This window comes from Oppia nitens, unplaced genomic scaffold, assembly GCF_028296485.1.
Source record: "Oppia nitens isolate AA-2021 unplaced genomic scaffold, nextdenovo-longstitch-racon4-pilon3 scaffold29_pilon_pilon_pilon, whole genome shotgun sequence".
Classification (NCBI taxonomy): domain Eukaryota; kingdom Metazoa; phylum Arthropoda; class Arachnida; order Sarcoptiformes; family Oppiidae; genus Oppia; species Oppia nitens.
The window spans coordinates 991,530-1,009,666 of NW_026533209.1; the positions used below are offsets into that span (position 1 = coordinate 991,530).

Consider the following 18,137-nt stretch of genomic DNA (forward strand, 5'->3'; position numbering starts at 1 on the left):
CGTATTGCCACCGATCGATGCAGTGGTTTATAGTTTCTATTCTCCCACTGTTCGACCCGAAGCACTAGTGCCCATATCAACGAATGCAAGTGAAAATTGACGGCCCATTCAGCCGAAAAAGATGACTCCGATTGGCACTCGAAGACGATGTTCAATAGGACTATCTCATTGTTATTAAATTTTATCCAATTGAAAAAGCCTTCGGCGTGGATATGCCTAAACTCCAAGTTAAAAGATCCAACATTCATGGTCTGCTGTCCGACCAACACGAGCTCCAAAGTGATAATCAGTACAAAATTGTTGACCCGAAAGTCACGCAATTGATCGTAAGTTAGTGTAAATGTCGTTTGTTTTTGGTTTTGTCGACCGATGCCCGGATCTAAATCCAAGGTCACATCGTCATGAAATTGATTACTAAACTGAATTCTAGCCGACTGTACGTCCGGTCGGTGTCTAAAGTACATCACATCGATAGTCATTTGATATATTTCATTAACCAGTAATGCCTCTACGTTTTGTATCATTTGGTTGGGCATCACTGGTATGGTATATARCTGTAGCATCGCTCGGATATATTCGTCTAGTTTTTGTTGATACAACTGTGGACACAATTGATCGTAACCGACATATGAAGCCATAAATATTTTCAATGATCTCATAAGCGACAGATTTCTGTCGAATGATTGTACGAACTGACTCATAACGTTCATTTGGATCAGTGTTTGATTAGCACAGGTAGGTATACTATTGGTCATACCTGCTGTAACCGGCGGTGTTGGTGGTCGCGACGGTATTGGTGGCGGTGGTGGCGGTAGCTGACCCTGCATTGCCATATTATCTGACGAGGATTAGTTTCTTATAGTTTACTTTATCTGTTTAGTTGTTTGAATTTGTAATTATCTGAAACTGATTGATTGGTTTTTAAGTGAAAAAAATTGAAAATAAATAAATAATTTTTAAAAATAATTTAAATAAAATTTATTCAAAATAATAAGTGCGCGACTAATAAATATATATTTTTTTGCTCTTTACTATACTTTACATTTGGCATTACTTTTGACTTTTTTGACTAATTTTGTTTATGGGTGTGGGGGTGGTATGGGTTGGGTTGATAATTGTGTGGTATGTGTTGATGTGAAAATGTCATAATATAAATAGTTTTAAATAAATAATTTTTTACTCAACTTTACTAAATGGATAAATAATTACTGTTTTTAAAAAAAAAATTGATATTTAATTTACCTGGCGAACTCAAAGTAAATAATTTCATGCATTTAAATGCATAATATAAGTACTTATTACAAGTAAAAGTTTTACCATTATTTAAACTTTAAACAATTAATTAGTCTGTAATATACTTTACCTAATKYACTGTATTATAGTGTACTGTGCTATTTATAAATCAAAACACATTATAAATTACAAACTATATTATTCAAATATTTACATAAATCTTATATAAAAATTTCATAAATRGGCAAATACAGAATATTAAAAAAAATAAATTTTATAAATTTCCTTAAGTATCAGATAACTTAAATCAACCATTTTTTTCAACAACAAAAAAATATTATTAAATATAAAAACCGGACAAAATATTAATATTGCAAATTACAATTAATTTTATAATACTATTGATAAACTTAATGCGAAATATGCAATACAAATAAGTAATAATAAAATAATTAGTTGTAAGTTAATTCCTATATAATTAATTGATTGTAAAAGCCTTATAAACAAAGAGAAACTCTGAACCATTTARTTGCCATTAAATTTAAATAATTTTCTAATAAAATTATTATAAAATGTAACAAAAAGATTATTTATAAATATTTTTATTGTTTTACTGGCGATGATCGCGACTGTTGTTGTGCCAACTCTTTAACTAATTCAATGGTTACCTCYCGGTGCTCGTGACTAATGTTTTGTGATATGAGATTATTTTGAAGAATATAATTGGCGGTAAACTTCTTGAGGTCATTACAGTTGTAATAATGCGCTGAAATAAATATATCATAACAATTGTTGTGATTTATATTTTGTTGCATAAATTGTTGGCACATTTGATGGACACGACTAATGTTGTATCTATCGGCTATCGATAGCAATTCATAAACATTGTCGTCATCGATGGTTAACTTACCATAAAGTGAATAATTGCAGATCTGAGTCAATATTGCAGAAGACATATCCTTTAGTTGTATGACATGACAGTCTAGAGATGAATCGGATGTCTTTTTATACGTGAAGTACTTCTGAAAGTAAGGGCTAATACAGTAAAAGCCTATACGATATACTTTAATYGATGACTCTTTTCCAATCACTAGTAAATCTGGCGCTACATTCATGTGTTTGGGATCTATCAGTGCTTTGGGTAGTCTAGACATTGAACCGGTATCTTAAGGTTGTTTATATTCAAAAACTTGGGCCACTTTTCTCTATTTCACACTTTTGGCCAATAATTTCATTGAATTTTTTTTTTAATTTTACAATAATACTTAAACCTATCGATTGTTGGGAAATTCTAAAAAAAAAAAATTTCAAATATTTATTTCACAAAATATAATTTATAAGTCACTYACAGTAAGTACTCTATAGAAAAATATTTATTTCTATACAGTTTTAAACATAATCTTTAAATACAGTACAAGTGTATTATAATTTGAAACTTTTACTCATATTAGCTCTATTTGCCTATAATTATGAATGTATAGTACCGGTATAGTATTGTACTGTATATCAATTACCAAAACAAACACAATAATTATTTAATCAATAGTATTACCATTAATTCATTGATGACAACACCGGTTGATTGCAATTTTAAATTTTTGCATCCAATGTAAGTAAGTCTATATTATAGACAGCCAGTAGAAAATTATTTGCTCCAAATCCACCCCCGCCCACCCAACCATTTCCTAACCTCACACTCACCCCAAAYTAACCTAACTAATTAATAATTAAGTAATAAAATTAACATTTTATATATGAATAACTGCATAAAACACTTCTAAGCTATTTAACAATACAATGTACTGAATGTATAACATATCAAGATAACACTTTAAGATATTAATCTCCGGATTTTTGTCTGTATGTATGACACCTTTCCCTAACAACAACCATATTTTAATTCAAATCTAAAATGTATTCTTACAACTGTATTGTAAAGTTTATATTAATTATTAAAAAATAWAWATTGTATTAATAATCAAAATATTTTAATATAATATTTTTTTTGACACTTAATTACAATATCTATACAATAAATACTATGTAATAAACTTATTATAAACTTATAAATGGGGGTGGGGGTGGGTTAAGGATAATAAAATAATTTATAAGACAAATGTTTTCTAATTTGTTTGTTTATTGTAACCAAACATCATTTACTACCTGATCAATGGTAAATCTGTCGGATGGATTAAGTTCAGTCATTGCCAGCAATAGTTTGATGGCTTCGGCGCTCAGTGTCGGCGGATTAGATAATAAACAATCGGGTGTATTGAGTAACGAGATTTGATAGACATATGTATCTGGTGTCAACTCAGTCATTCCCTCTACGATATGTTCGTAACCAAACAGACATTGCATAAAAGTCATGCCCAATGAGAAGATATCGCACGGAGGGCTCTCCACTGGATCGGGCATATAATCCATTAATTCCGGTGCCTGATAGAATGGTGAACCTGAATTGCTATCGGTCTCCATGGGCACATTGTCCGCGTAGCTAACGGCCACTCCGAAATCACCTAATTTGTAGGTACTGCTCTGCGGATGCAAAAAAATGTTCAACGGTTTGATATCAAAGTGGACCACCCGTTGGTTGTGTATATACTGTACAGCACTGGCCATACAGTACATCAAATGGCGAGTGTGGYGTTCATCCATGCGTTCATCCGGCTGTTCCTCAAGAAGAGTTTGAACGTCGCCTTTGCACAGTTCCATCAATATTAGGCACCGGGCGTAAGGAAAACCGGTCACTTGATCGGGAATACCGATAATGTCGTAGTACTTCACTATGTATGGATGTTTGAGGTATCGAAGCTGATACATGTCCAGCAAAAGATAATGCATGTCGTATGTTAGTCTATTGTCTGTTGACGAATCCAATCGCAATATCTTAACGGCCAACTCTACTTTTTCGTATCGTTTTTTACTGTCATCCCAATGGCGAGCTTTGACCTCCCAGACCGATCCGAAAGCTCCTTCGCCCAACATTTTTATAAATTTTAATTTATCGTACGCTTCGCCCGATTTCTTCAAATAGTTCAACTGATCTCTATGTAGAGGTCGCGGCACATTCGATGCATTGGGAGTTGGATCCGGTCTCAGATAGTCTTGACCGATATCATCATAGGTTGGCCACAACTGATCCCAATTGGCCGGTCCCTGAATTGGTCGCCACTTCGGAATTTTGATTCGACCTTTTTTACGTTTATATTGTTGAATAGTGTCGTCCCATTCGTACAGATCACTGAACGTATTACCCGCTGCCGTACCAAATGGTGCCTGAAGTACATTCTGGTCAAAGTCATTACTATAGTCAGCTAATCCTTGGTGTACTTTCACGATGTGATCCCGATATTGTGGATCCACGACATGTGGCCAGAACTCGGCTTTCTGTGCTCTTCTATTTAATTTCCGTTGACGACGACGACGACGACGACCACCACCACCACCAGCACTACGATTGGATGCCATTGACGAAGATATTTGGTTTAGATCCGATCAATYGATGATTGAATATTTTTTTCAGTAAAAAATATTTTAAAAATTTCAAACATTATTGAAAATTTTAAAGTTATAGATATTAATAGTTTTAAAATTGATTTTTTTTGTTTGTTTCATTAATTCAATCCCAAAGTAGATATCATAGGATTTTATCAATTTTGTTTGAGTGTATGTTTTAGGAGGAGGACCCTCCCTACACACACACATAACGAAACCCATATTCAGGAGATGAGCCAAAATAATAAATGACTATTTTGTAGACTTTGWGAAAAWAAGGTAATTAAAGATATTTTAAACTAACTAAACCTATCAATGATTTGAATAATTTAATAATAAACTAATTGATAAAAACAAAAATTTCATAATTTTCTTGTTGTTGTTGTTTCTCTCACTACTGTATCCATACGTTTTTTACTACCTGTCACTGTCCTCCTGTTGAATGAACTCAGTTATGGCAACTCATGGCTTYGGCCRTCTGGAGCTCGCGACAAACCCGACGAACTGTAAGTTGGATCCGTTTGCAAATASTCTTGATCATCATCGGTTGAATACAATTGATTCCAATTGGCCGGTCCCTGAATTGGTCGCCATTCYGGTTTTTTGGGTCGACCTTTTTTGCGTTTGTATTGTTGAGTAGTGTCGTCATATTTGTACAGATCACTGAACCTATTGCCCGGTGCCATACCATATGGTATTGGATGTACATTCTCGTCAAAGTCGTCCCTATAGTTAGCCAATCCTTGTTGTTCTTTCATKACGTGATCCCGATATTGTGGATCCACGACATGTGGCCAGAACTCGGCTTTCTGTGCTCTCCTACTTAATTGCCGTTGGCGAGGACGACGACCACCACCACCACTACGATTGGATGCCATTGACGAAGATATTTGGTTCGGACCAATTTCATTATAGGTTGAATTCAATTGATCCCAATTGGCCGGTCCCTGAATTGGTCGCCATTCTGGTTTTTTGGGTCGACCTTTTTTGCGTTTGTATTGTTGAGTAGTGTCGTCATATTKGTACAGATCACYGAACCTATTGCCCGGTGCCATACCATATGGTATTGGATGTACATTCTCGTCAAAGTCGTCCCTATAGTTAGCCAATCCTTGTTGTTCTTTCATTACGTGATCCCGATATTGAGGATCCACGACATGTGGCCAGAACTCGGCTTTTTGTACTCTCCTACTTAATTGCCGTTGACGAGGACGACCACCACCACCACTACGATTGGATGCCATTGACGAAGATATTTGGTTCGGACCAATTTCATTATAGGTTGTCCTCGCCTGAATTGGTCGCAGTTGCGGATTCTTATACTTCAATCCCTGATTCTGTATTTGTGGATCCACTCCACCCGACCAGAAGTCGGATTTTTGTGCCTTTTTGTTCAACTGTCCYCGACGAGGACGAGGAGGACGAATGTCTGTCTTCGATGCTGAGTCTGGAGTCCCATCGATTTCATCATAGTTTGGCCAAATTTGATCCCAATTGGGCGGTCCCTGAATTGGTCGATAATCCGGTATATATGTTCGACCTTTTCTACGAACATATTTTTGTAGTTCGATAGTAAGAAAAATCATTTTATTTTATGCTAACATAGAAGTGTTATTAAATGAATTAAATGCCAAATTAATTGAAACTAATTGTGATATATTAATACTTAATGAAAGTTGGCTAAATGATAGCATACCTAACAAATGTGTAATTAATAATAACTTTATAATTTATAGAAAAGATAGGGACAGCAGAGGTGGCGGCGTTTTAATTGCCGTAAAAACAATATTTAAATCAAAAGAAATAAAAATCAATACAGAATTTGAAATTATTTTTATTATTTTTCACACTTTATAGACCTTCAAATACGAACATATTTTTCAGTAGTTGGATCCCATTTATACAGTTCCAGAAACGTATTGCCCGGCGCAGCACCAAAAGGGATCGGATGTACATTCTTGTCAAAGTCTTCCCTATAGTCAGCCGATCCTTCTTGTGCTTTCATTACGTGCTGTCGATACTGTGGACAGACCTCGTGTTCATAGAACCGGGCATTTTCTGCTCTCCTATTTAACCGACCGCGACGACGACGACGAGGAGGAGGAGATGGACWATTAGTATTGGATGMCATTTTGATGGATGATATTTGCTTTTCAGATTAGATCAGATCGATGGGTMAAATTATTTTGATTGATTTTGGTTTTTTAATTTTTCTTTTAAAATTTAATTCTAARCATTATTGAAATTTTTTTTTAATTTAAAATTTTGTTTTTTGTTTGTTTGTTTCMTTAATTCAAATATACTGTATATCSAGTCTCAAAKTTAATAAGATAGACATTGTTTATTGCAGCGTATGCACCGGGAGGTAAAATGCACCGAAGTAGCTTATAGAGTGTAAAATCAACTTTATATACATAACACCAAATATTGTACATGTATTAAACATTAGTTTAATTAATTTGACTAATTTATTGAAGTTTAAAAAAACTTATTAAATACAGTATATTAATCATAACAAAATAATACAATAATTTAAAATATTTATTAGTTTAAACAACTATTAAATTACTATACGATATAACTATTGGAACTTTTTCAGTAATGACCCGATTGTTGTCCATCATTACTGTCATAACTATCATCTCTATAATTACTRCTATCACTATCGGACAGATCGCTATCATATTTACTGTCATCTGATRCGGTCCCAAATGAGCGATTAGTTGACGGCGGCGGCGGTGCCGCTGATGACCWGTGGCCAAGWCTGACGRATCGACGACCTATCGCTCGTCCGGTCGCTCGATGCATATCTTCGACTTCTCGTCGGTATGGATGGTATCGGCGCTGTTGTCGCTGTTGTCGCCAATAGTTTTGTCGCATAACACGCGGACCAATTGTTGCTCTTTGAAACATATTTTGATGATTATACTGAGCACCAGGCGTTTGTATCGATGTCGGCAAAATGTCGGGAAACGGGTTTATCCGATGGTTACGGTTTCTGTAAAACATTTCGCGCCTCTGTTGGCGAATAGCCTGCAACTGTCGATCCGTTTCATCTAATGGCAGCCTATTAGTGCCATCWAAACTACTGTTGCTGTCGATTGCATTGAAGTTAATATTGTTGTCGTTGTTGTCGTACATATTGTTCATTGATTGTTGATTGTTATTACCAGACCAGCTGAAAGTCACCGATCGCATGGTTCGCACCGTACCGTTCTCTCCATTGGTCGCCGAGATTTCTATATTCTGTACCGAATTGGGACCAACTATACGGTACTGGACATGATTGGGCTGATCGGCTGCTGCGTCAGGCGGCGCCGCTACCAATCGACTATTACCATCGAGCAGTGTTTCAGTGGAGTCRGCACTGCTGGGCCCGGTATTCAACATATCCCTGTCCTGTCTCATAAGGTCAAATATACGCTGGTCATGATCATCCATCATACCAAACATTTGGCCAAACATGAGCGGTGCAAAAACTATTAGACCACCACCASCACCACCAAAGTTCAACTCTCGCTCTCTATTGGGYACTGGTATGGTGTCGTGTTCGGTGGCCATTGTTTTCGTTGTTGTTGTTGCATTGTCTCCTCTAAAGTTATGCCAAATTTCGGTAAACTCTTGGCGACAAACTGGACATCGATTGTGTTCAGTAGACCAATGATGCAAACATTGCAAACAAAATTGATGGTCACATATGTTTGACCGACACCTGTTCTCAATGGTTTCCAAACATATTGAGCACTGATTAGCGTCCGATGAACGAGATTTAGTGTTTTTTGTATCTACCGGTGCATTGGTTTTATTGTTCATTGTGTTACACTATTTTTTTACTACGGATTTGCAAAACAATTGTTTTTTTTWAATTTTAAATTATCCATTGTTTTAATATTTGTTGTTTTAAAATTTAAAAATATATTTATTTAAATAATTTTTATTTACAAAACTATATTTTTATAAGTTTATACATTTAATAAGTAAACAGAAATATTTTATTGTAGTTTTTATGATAGTGTTTTGAGTAGACTTTAATTTAATTAAATTTTTATCAATGCAATTGTGTGATATAATATATATAATGTAAATAAAATTGATTTTTAATATTTTAAAAAATATCTTATAATTTTCTTATTTATGAAAAAATATTAGTAAGCAATTTATTAAAGAAGAAAAAGTCATTTATAATTTTATACATAAATTATTATTTTGTTCGCAAATATTAACACACTTTTAGTATAAATTTTTTTTTAATTAAACTAATTTTTTATCTCTCAAAAAAATTAATTGCTATAAAACTTTTGAATACTATAGTATATATATTTTTAAAATTATGAACTACTAGTTATATACAGATGTCTCTCTCTTTCTCTTTAACTGTTTGTATGCAAACATTATTATTATTACAATTCATGGTTTGTGTGCTTACAGTGATTGCTATGAATTGAATACAAACTACAGTACATATATAAACACTGTTTGTTTTGTTTGACTCATTATTATTGCTATTAATATATCTATTAATATATTATTTATTTAGCAATCGATGGCAAACACAATGAATTGATTATCTCTTTGACAACCAATTCATTTGTCAATATTATTGTTAGAAAAACAATACAGACATTCAAACAGACAGATCGTAACCAATCATTGATTTATTGATTCATCTTTGACTGGACATCAAACTGAAGACATCGCAACAATATTGCCGTATAGGAGAAGTATGGACTTCAAAGAACACTATACGGACAGCAGTTCAAGTGTGGCCAACGCTGTCCGCATACAGGATCTGAAACTGCTTAGGAAATTGATCCGCGACGGCAAGTGTGTCGATGTCATGGATAATAGAGGTTGGCGTCCACTTCATCAGGTGATTGACCACTATAGTGAATACCACCCGACTGTCTGTTTTATTAAACCCTATTTTTTTGTTGTTTTATTAGGCGGCTATCTGTAAGAACGTCAACAGCCATCAATTGGTCGATGAACTGCTCAAACACGAAGACACGGATCCCGATTGGCGGTCACACGAAGGCGAGACAGCGCTACTGTTGGCCTGTCGTCATAATATCGGTCCGGAAGGACTCAAAGTCATCGAAACATTGTTGAAGCATAAGTCAAATCCGAATATTGCCGACAACGAAGAAGAAACACCGCTGTTGGCGGCCACCCGATCGGGACAGTCGGCTGCTGTACAGTTGCTGGTCAAACACGAAAGGGTCGACAAGAATCAAGCCGATTGTGGCGGTTGGTCACCGCTACACGAGTCGGCCACACGTGGAGATCTTGTAATGACACAAACACTCATCACATTTGGCGCCAAATTGGAGTCCAAGGATGAGTGAGTAGTAGATCCTAATCTAAGTTTTTGATTTTTTTATTTTAGTTAATACCGATGCGTTTTTTCGGTGTAAATACAGGTGCGGAATGACACCGATATTCACTGCCGCACAACACGGAAGATTGGATTGTTTGAAAATATTGGTCACCGAAGCCGTTGCTAAACAACAAAAGTATTTGCTGGACGAAGGGGCCAATGATGGCGCTTCTCCGGTCATGATTGCCGCCCAACAAGGATTCACTGACTGTATTGAATTACTACTGAAATCTGGTGCTAATCCTAACAGGTATTTAAAAAATGATTTTTATAATAATCAACGATTTCTATTCATATATTTTTATTTTGGGATTCAGTTACGCAAAAGACGGCGTCAATGCTATTCATTTGGCCGCTGAATGCGGTCATCACAAGACACTGGAACTGTTATTAAAGAAATTAAACACCAAAGATATGGAAAGTCAACTGAAACCCGAATCGCCTGAACTTCGACTCCGAAATCCTTTGCATTTAGCCATCAGTAGTGATCGGCAAAAGTGTCTGAAAGTGATGTTGAAATCGGGTTTCGATATAAACTCTGTGGACTTGTTATTTGAGCAGAAATTTTCGCTGGCAATGCCATCACCCAAATACATAACACCGCTATCGTTGGCCGTTACGCTCAATAACTGGGACGCCGTCCGATTGCTACTGCGGTACGGTGCCGATGTAAACACTGACCATCCAAATGTTTACGCACCCGTTCACTGTGTATTTTCGGTAATAGACAACGAGTTCGAAAGGGGAGCCGACGACAATCTAAACATACTGGAACTGTTGTGCCGACGCGGCGCTCACATTAACTATTGTCGATCGGCTACCGAACCCAATGAACTACTGCACGCCCTGTTTGCGCCGTCATCGCTACAGGTGCTGCTCCGGTACGGTCTGGATTTGCGTAGCTGTTTTAAGGAAGGCTATATCGGCCGCTTTCTCAGTATGTCATTCCATTTGGTAACACTCCACTGGTATCACAATGTACTGCCAGTGGTCAGTCATCTGGTTGAACGCAATGCCATTGTCAGGGACCATATGTCGGCACTGGCGCATCATATAGAGTCCATCTATAAGATGCGTTTCGGTATCGATGAATACAATCCAAGTGTTTGGAAATCCATATTTGATTTGTTTGAAAGACCGCATACTTTAAAAGAGTTAGACTTTTAAAAAAAAATTATTTATAACTATATTAATGCAATATTTTTGTGTTTGTTTTTTACTAAAATCGTAATTATTTTTTTTTTTGGTAACAATAATAATAATAATAGATGTGCCCGTTTTGCTATACGTCGTCAAGTGTACGCCAAGTGTCGGTCCAATGGACAGTTGTTTCCCGAAATGATCGACTCGCTGGATGTGCCGGAAATAATGCACGAATACCTATTGTTTAAGGAGTTCGCTATTAGGCCGGTTCTAGTCTAAAGACAATTGTTTGTAATTTATTATTATTACGGTATTATTAATTATTATTTGTATTAATTGATTATCGTATTATTTATCTCAGTATTTATAGTACAAACCAAATCATTGTATAGTTTTTTTTTGTATATATTTTTGTGAATTTATATAATTGAATTAAAAATTTGTAATTTATATTTATTGTAATACACTATTTATATTTTTTGTTTTGTTTAATAATGAATTAAATGTTAAATTAAATTGTTTTTAAGCAAAATAAAAGTTTATATATATCTAATGTTTTCTAGTTTTTTATAAATAAATAATTTACGGTATTATTATTATATTCAAATTTATATTATTTATTTAATAATTAATTTTATTGTAAATCTGTAAATATATTTTTAATGTTATTTTTAAAAAAATTATTACTTATTATTACAGATAAATAAAATATATAAACTATCGRTATTTTAAATGAATAATTATTGATATAACTTATAGATTAAACTGTTGTTTCCAATCGCTAAGCTTATCCAGTGTGACATCGCAACCGCCGCACACAATAACAACTACCGGTCCATCACTATATTTACCACAACTGTCCGCAAATAGTTTGCTAACTAATCCAGTATAGAGTGCAGCCAAAGAAGCTCCACAAGCCTTGGGATGRAAAAAACAACAACAAAAAAAGGCGTTACAAAAAACTTATGTCAAAAAAAGGTGACGACTTGTGTCATAAATACCGGTTCGACGAGAAAYCGGTGTTCATTAGCGAACCGAATGCACGCATCGACAGCTTGTTTATCGTTGACCAGATGTGACAACACAGGTGGTTGACTTTTTCGGTAATCGTCGGCCAATTGATCGCAAATAATCAGTGAACCCAAACACGTGGCCACACTGGTTATGGCCGGTAAACGAACGGGCTGACCGCCGGCCAGTACAGCGGCGTTCAACGAATTAGCGCCGTCGGTCTCCATTGCCAGCACCGGTACTGATGTCCAATTGTGACGACGCATACCTTCGATGATACCGCACAGTAGACCACCGCCGCCACAACAAGTGACTATCATTGACGGAATAATAGTATCCAAGTCTTGGACAATCTCATCGATCATTGTTGAATGACCTGTCCTATTGGCAAAATGGTTAGAGATTTACGAATAATTGTTTTGGTTTTTTAWAAATAAAAATAAAATATACCACAAAATCGGATTATCAAAGGGATGGACATAAAAACTTTTCGGTGAATTCTTGACCAATTCGAGAGCCTTTTCGTTGGCATCGTTCCAGAAATTGCCAAACACTTCGACATCTGCTCCTTCTTTGGCAATCTTATCGATGATCCGTTGAGTAGTAAGTTTGGGCACAATTATGTGACACTTTAGGCCTAATAGACGAGCAGAACAGGCAGCTGCCAGACCTGCGTTACCGCCCGACGAACTTATCACTTCTTCACGGTTCTCGCGGACAGCCTATCAAAAGTGATAGTAAATCATATTTTTTTAAAAAACACATAAATTTATCAATAAAATTATATTATTTAATTAGTGACAAAACCTGTTGACAAAATCGACTGATTCCTCGCATTTTGAAACTGCCCGACGGCTGACAGTTCTCTAATTTTAGGTATACCCTCCTATTGGGACAGTACTGAGCCAACTCTAGACTCTCGATCAATGGTGTCCTAACAAATAGATCCTTTTCCGATGATTTGGACATTTTGTTCAATCAATTGATTTTTAAAAATTGTGGCTATTTGTGATTGAATAATAAAAAATTTATTCAAATAACACAATAATTGTTAATTATAAAAAACTTAGTATTAAAAAAACTAAATAAGTATTGTTATATATTGTATAGTGAATATGTTTCATTAAAAATATTTGAATTATATACAACTATCTAATATATATATATCAAATTAAATATATAAATTTTAGTATAAAATTTTAGCTCAATTTTTTTTAATACTATAAAACATATTCAATGTATATGTAATGTACTGTATAAACATTATACATATTAATATTGTTTATAATTTTATTCAACAATTATCAGTAAATATTAAGTGTGAAGAAAGTGTATAAAGTAATGGGGAGAGTAGTGTTGCCATTTGGGATAGTATTCAGTTATACAGGTAATCGACTCATTAGTTTTTATTTAAATATCTCATCTAACCATACATTCAATTTAAAAATGACCATGGGCATAATTTTAGATAATATTAAACAGCTCAATATTATTCCAATAGATTATTTTTTAATTAATAGTAAAATTAACTAGATACTAATAGTTTCACTAGACAACTACACTATGTCGATGCTATTATCTAGTTAATTTTACTATTAATTTTTAAAAAATGATCAATTACAATAATGTTGAGTTTAATATTATCTATAATTATGATCTTGGTAATTTTTAATTAATRGTCAGATSAGATATTTAATAAAAACTAATGAGTCGATTACCTGTATAACTGAATACTATCCCAAACGGCAACACTACTCTCCCCATTACTTTATACATTGAGTGTGAAATAAGTGTGAAATTATTTTTTAAACTGACACTATTTTATAGTATCACATGTTTAAAAATCATTGATTAAACATATTTAATATTATCTTATCAAATTTTTAAGGTCATAATTGCATAATTTAAAATTAGTTTAACGATATTATTAGTGTTAATAATTTTAGTATAAATTAAATTAAGTTTTTAAAAAATAAATAAATGTGTAATATTTTTATTGGTTTTTTTACACATACTGTAAATATGTAAAGTATATTATAAAGATTTGAACAAAACAAAAAAAAATAATAAAATCGATAACTATTTGTATGTCAATAGAAAGTTTCGTTAAAAGATAATGTTTTGTATGAAAATAATTTAGTAGGAAATCATCAAACATTTAGATTAAATCAAAAACTATATAATCAAATAAAATGTTAAAAATAAGTAAACAACAAAAAAAATGATAATATAAATTAATTGCACAAAACAAACATCAAAATGCAATCACTATTAATGATACGGCAGTCATGATTGCCATCAATAGCTGAAGTCCAGGACGGCTGCCGTTGTTATTTACGCACTGTTGGATCCGTTTGATATCTAATGGATCGCCATTCAGACACGGCAAATGTTTTTTGCATATTGGATCAGTTACCGGATTGGTATTGTATTTCAGACATTGGTCGGGATATTTGAATCCATTTAAAGCACAATAAGCTACATTTTGAAGACTAGTCCAAATATTTTTCTCATTTTGTTCGGCTATATCTTTGACACTTTTCAAAAGTTCTGGACATTCATTGATCTTATTTTGGGGATTAAATCAATACAGATATTATTAAATCAATCGTTTAGTCTTAGAGTTGTCAAGTATTGATGAAAATAATATTTTTATTTTTGTTTTTTTTTTCAAAAATTTTCTTACCAACGATGTCTTACCAAAACACGAGATCTCCAAAAAACTACAACAAATTCGATACGRTTCTGGTTGTGGAACTAGTTSTGGAAGTTGTTCATCCATTACTAATCCCCATTTATTAGCAATACATTTGTCTASAGTTTCATACAGTTTCTTACAATCATCTGCTGATCGGCGAACCAATTGATGGCGACTGCTGTTAGTAGTGTTGCCATTGTTGGCGACCGATATCAGCGAAGACGACGACACGTCAGACCAGATGGTGCACTGCACGGACATCAACATCATTATCAACAACAACAGTGACGACGATGACCACACTGTAACCATAATTATCGGACAAATGGTATCAAACTAAACAAACAAAAGTCAAAAGTATAATAATTCAAACACAGAATGAATTACAGAATTGAATTTCAAATCTAACGTGAAATCCAATCAAAATTATTATTATTAGTATTTTTTTTGGTTAATCGGAAGTTTAAAGCCCAGTGATAAAACAGTGTTTTTTCAACGGAAAATACTTGTTTTGGTCCTAAATAACATATTCCGATAAAAATAAAAGTGCGGAAACACCTAAAACATACTCAAAACTGACCTAACATACCTGACCTGACATACATAGCATAACATTACAGTAATCTAACTAATTGTTATTGTAAGCGCGAGAATATTACTATTGATAAAACTTAATAATAATACATTATTTTTAGAACTAAGCGCGAGATTAATATTTTTAATATTAATTATTCGATAGAATAATTTTTTTTTTAAAACCCCAGTATTATATAGATTAGGTTAAGTTACATTTGTGTAATACCATTATAATTAGGTTAAGGTTGCTGATCGAACACCAGGTTAGGTAACGGAGCGAACACTAATACATTAGGTTAGGTTATGTTAACATTTGTGTAATACCATTATAATTAGGTTAAGGTTGCGGATCGAACACCAGGTTAGGTAACGGAGCGAACACTAATACATTAGGTTAGGTTTAGTTAACATTTGTGTAATACCATTATAATTAGGTTAAGGTTGCGGATCAAACACCAGGTTAGGTAACGCGACAAACACTGATTCGGTAACCCCATACTGTATAGATTAGGTTAACATTGAAATTTAGAAGGTTGAGAACGAACAACATGTTAGCTATTTATTATATAATTATATTATGAAAATGTTTTTATAATTATTTTATAATTGTTAATAATTATAATTTTTATTCTCGTGCTTTAATGCATGATTAATAATTTCTATATATTAAAGTTTGTTTTTTACACTATGTTTATGTATGTGGGGTCAGTTATGTTATGTTAGATTTGAGTAGGTTTTAGGTGTTTCCGCACTTTTATTTTTATCACTTAATGTTTTTTAGGACCAAAAAAAGTATTTTCCGTTGAAAAAACACTGTTTTATCACTGGGCTTTATACTTCCGATCGGCCTTTTTTTTACATTTTTAAACTTTAAATCCTAGTTTACAGTATAGTATAGACAACCATTAATAAACAGTAATATACATACAGTACTGTAAGTTAAATGACTGCATACATATATTATAGTTTATAAATTTGCATTTTATAAGTTATTTATATTTTTATGGATTAATTTTAATTTTAAAAAAAAACTTTATCTAATCTAAAAAAGACATTACTTTAAGTCTAAGGCTCATCTCCTGAATATGGGTTTCGTTTTTATAGTTCAATAATTATTATTAGTAAACAATTTAAGTCTAATAACTAAAAGATTTAACTAAATATATATATATAAAGTATAATTAATTTTACTATAAATAATTCGTGTCTTTGTAATTTAAATGACAAATATTTATTGTAAATTGTTTGTATATTTTAGTAGTTTATAYTCTATAGTAATCTAAAATAGTAAATTAGTGTTTATATTAATAMAGGTATATAACTAAATGTCATTTAATTTATTTCAATAAATTTATTTGTCTTAAAAAGCATAGTTACAGTATTCATAATAAACAAACAATAGATAACATTGATGTTATAAATATTGTATTAAATATGTAAAAAAATAAATAAAAATTTCTATAAATAATTGCAAACTTATTATCAAAAATATTATGTCCAACAAAATTCTGAGCCAAAGTATTTTTTATTAGGCAATCAATTATTTGATAATCAATATAATAACCGATAGACTGTATGCCATAATCACTATTAATTGGTGTACTCTTGTGGCGGCACTGACTGACGGAAGACACGGAATATATCGCTGGCAAAGACTGTAATCGGTTAGCGGTTTGGGTTGAAGTGCGGCACACATATGTTGATTGGTTAGACCCAAAACATCACATTTAATCAAACCGGTCAGTGACTTATTTTTATGTAATTCAAAATCGTCCCGATATTCAGGACAGTCGACCATCTGTTTTCGGAAATAGGATAATAAAAAATTAATGAAATTAATTTTTATATATTTTAATTGACTGAACATAATATGATATAATATGATACTTTATATGCAAATAAAAATCAATGATTTTTTCAATGTTTTACCACAGAATCACAAACACAATGAGTTTCCAGTGTATAACAGCACAGGTGTTTGATTACGGTTTCATTTTTAAACATATCGATAGGCATCGGATCCGGTAAATGCCATCGATAGAGAAGACATGASACAAATGTATCGGCAATCTCTGAACACATCTGATCGCTGTCCGGATAGTTGTCGCCAGCGGTTGACAAAGACAATACACCCGATCCGAGAGTAGACATCGACAGTAACAATACCAACAATAGCACTGATACGTTGATTGAGTGGTCCATTATTTTAGGTCCTGAAGACACAACTATTCCTATTATCCCCATTATATGAGAACCGCACTAGAAAAATATGGTTTCTCCAATATTGAACACTAGAATTCTAGGTATAGTTAGAATACAGAATTTACAGAATATACTATATATAGAATTATAATATAATTCCTACATAGAGGGCGTTAAATGTCTTCAATTAACCTTGATAAAAACTATCATTTCAATAATTGAAATTAATCATGATAAACTATTGTTTTTAGATTACATTGTCAAAAAATAACATATTAAATACAGTATGGCTAAATTGTGATGATTAAAAATAATTGCTAATTGAAAAAAATTTGATATTCCCAACAAAAAAAGTTATTATGAAATAAAATATTTTTAATAATTATAAAATTAACCTAG

The 18,137-nt window shown here is 33.1% G+C and overlaps 6 protein-coding genes across 6 annotated transcripts; 1 reads left to right on the forward strand and 5 right to left on the reverse strand.

Annotated features, from left to right (window-relative positions):
• Nucleotides 1–3,369: 3,369 nt before the first annotated feature.
• LOC128954753 (uncharacterized) lies at nt 3,370–4,774 on the reverse strand. The gene has a single exon (XM_054300349.1). The coding sequence runs from the start codon at nt 4,702–4,704 to the stop codon at nt 3,370–3,372; it is 1,335 nt and encodes a 444-aa protein (XP_054156324.1). The 5' UTR covers nt 4,705–4,774.
• Nucleotides 4,775–7,298: 2,524 nt separating this feature from the next.
• LOC128954791 (putative uncharacterized protein DDB_G0277255) lies at nt 7,299–8,588 on the reverse strand. Its single transcript, XM_054300391.1, has one exon. The coding sequence runs from the start codon at nt 8,542–8,544 to the stop codon at nt 7,327–7,329; it is 1,218 nt and encodes a 405-aa protein (XP_054156366.1). The 5' UTR covers nt 8,545–8,588; the 3' UTR covers nt 7,299–7,326.
• A 743-nt stretch (nt 8,589–9,331) lies between these two features.
• Nucleotides 9,332–11,530, forward strand: LOC128954754 (ankyrin repeat and SOCS box protein 3-like). Its single transcript, XM_054300350.1, has 5 exons — nt 9,332–9,601; nt 9,675–10,072; nt 10,152–10,358; nt 10,426–11,262; nt 11,377–11,530. Exons 1-5 carry the CDS (start codon nt 9,455–9,457, stop codon nt 11,528–11,530), a joined length of 1,743 nt encoding a protein of 580 aa, XP_054156325.1. The 5' UTR covers nt 9,332–9,454.
• Nucleotides 11,531–11,975: 445 nt separating this feature from the next.
• Nucleotides 11,976–13,306, reverse strand: LOC128954792 (serine dehydratase-like). Its single transcript, XM_054300392.1, has 4 exons — nt 13,070–13,306; nt 12,713–12,984; nt 12,253–12,643; nt 11,976–12,169 (listed from the first exon to the last, which is right to left on the reverse strand). Exons 1-4 carry the CDS (start codon nt 13,229–13,231, stop codon nt 12,005–12,007), a joined length of 990 nt encoding a protein of 329 aa, XP_054156367.1. The 5' UTR covers nt 13,232–13,306; the 3' UTR covers nt 11,976–12,004.
• Nucleotides 13,307–14,399: 1,093 nt separating this feature from the next.
• On the reverse strand, nt 14,400–15,338 carry LOC128954803 (uncharacterized). The gene is made up of 3 exons (XM_054300403.1): nt 14,949–15,338; nt 14,516–14,828; nt 14,400–14,437 (listed from the first exon to the last, which is right to left on the reverse strand). The coding sequence occupies exons 1-2, from the start codon at nt 15,270–15,272 to the stop codon at nt 14,517–14,519; spliced, it is 636 nt and encodes a 211-aa protein (XP_054156378.1). The 5' UTR covers nt 15,273–15,338; the 3' UTR covers nt 14,400–14,437; nt 14,516.
• Nucleotides 15,339–17,076: 1,738 nt separating this feature from the next.
• On the reverse strand, nt 17,077–17,823 carry LOC128954755 (uncharacterized). The gene is made up of 2 exons (XM_054300351.1): nt 17,466–17,823; nt 17,077–17,334 (listed from the first exon to the last, which is right to left on the reverse strand). Exons 1-2 carry the CDS (start codon nt 17,778–17,780, stop codon nt 17,077–17,079), a joined length of 573 nt encoding a protein of 190 aa, XP_054156326.1. The 5' UTR covers nt 17,781–17,823.
• Nucleotides 17,824–18,137: the final 314 nt, after the last annotated feature.

Excerpts from the sequence above, each read along its gene's own strand:
- LOC128954754 (XM_054300350.1), top strand. The coding sequence starts at position 9,455 with ATGGACTTCAAAGAACACTATACGGACAGCAGTTCAAGTGTGGCCAAC. Across the intron at positions 9,602-9,674 it reads GTTGGCGTCCACTTCATCAG|GCGGCTATCTGTAAGAACGT; the intron begins GTGATTGACCAC and ends TTGTTTTATTAG. Across the intron at positions 10,073-10,151 it reads AAATTGGAGTCCAAGGATGA|GTGCGGAATGACACCGATAT; the intron begins GTGAGTAGTAGA and ends GTGTAAATACAG.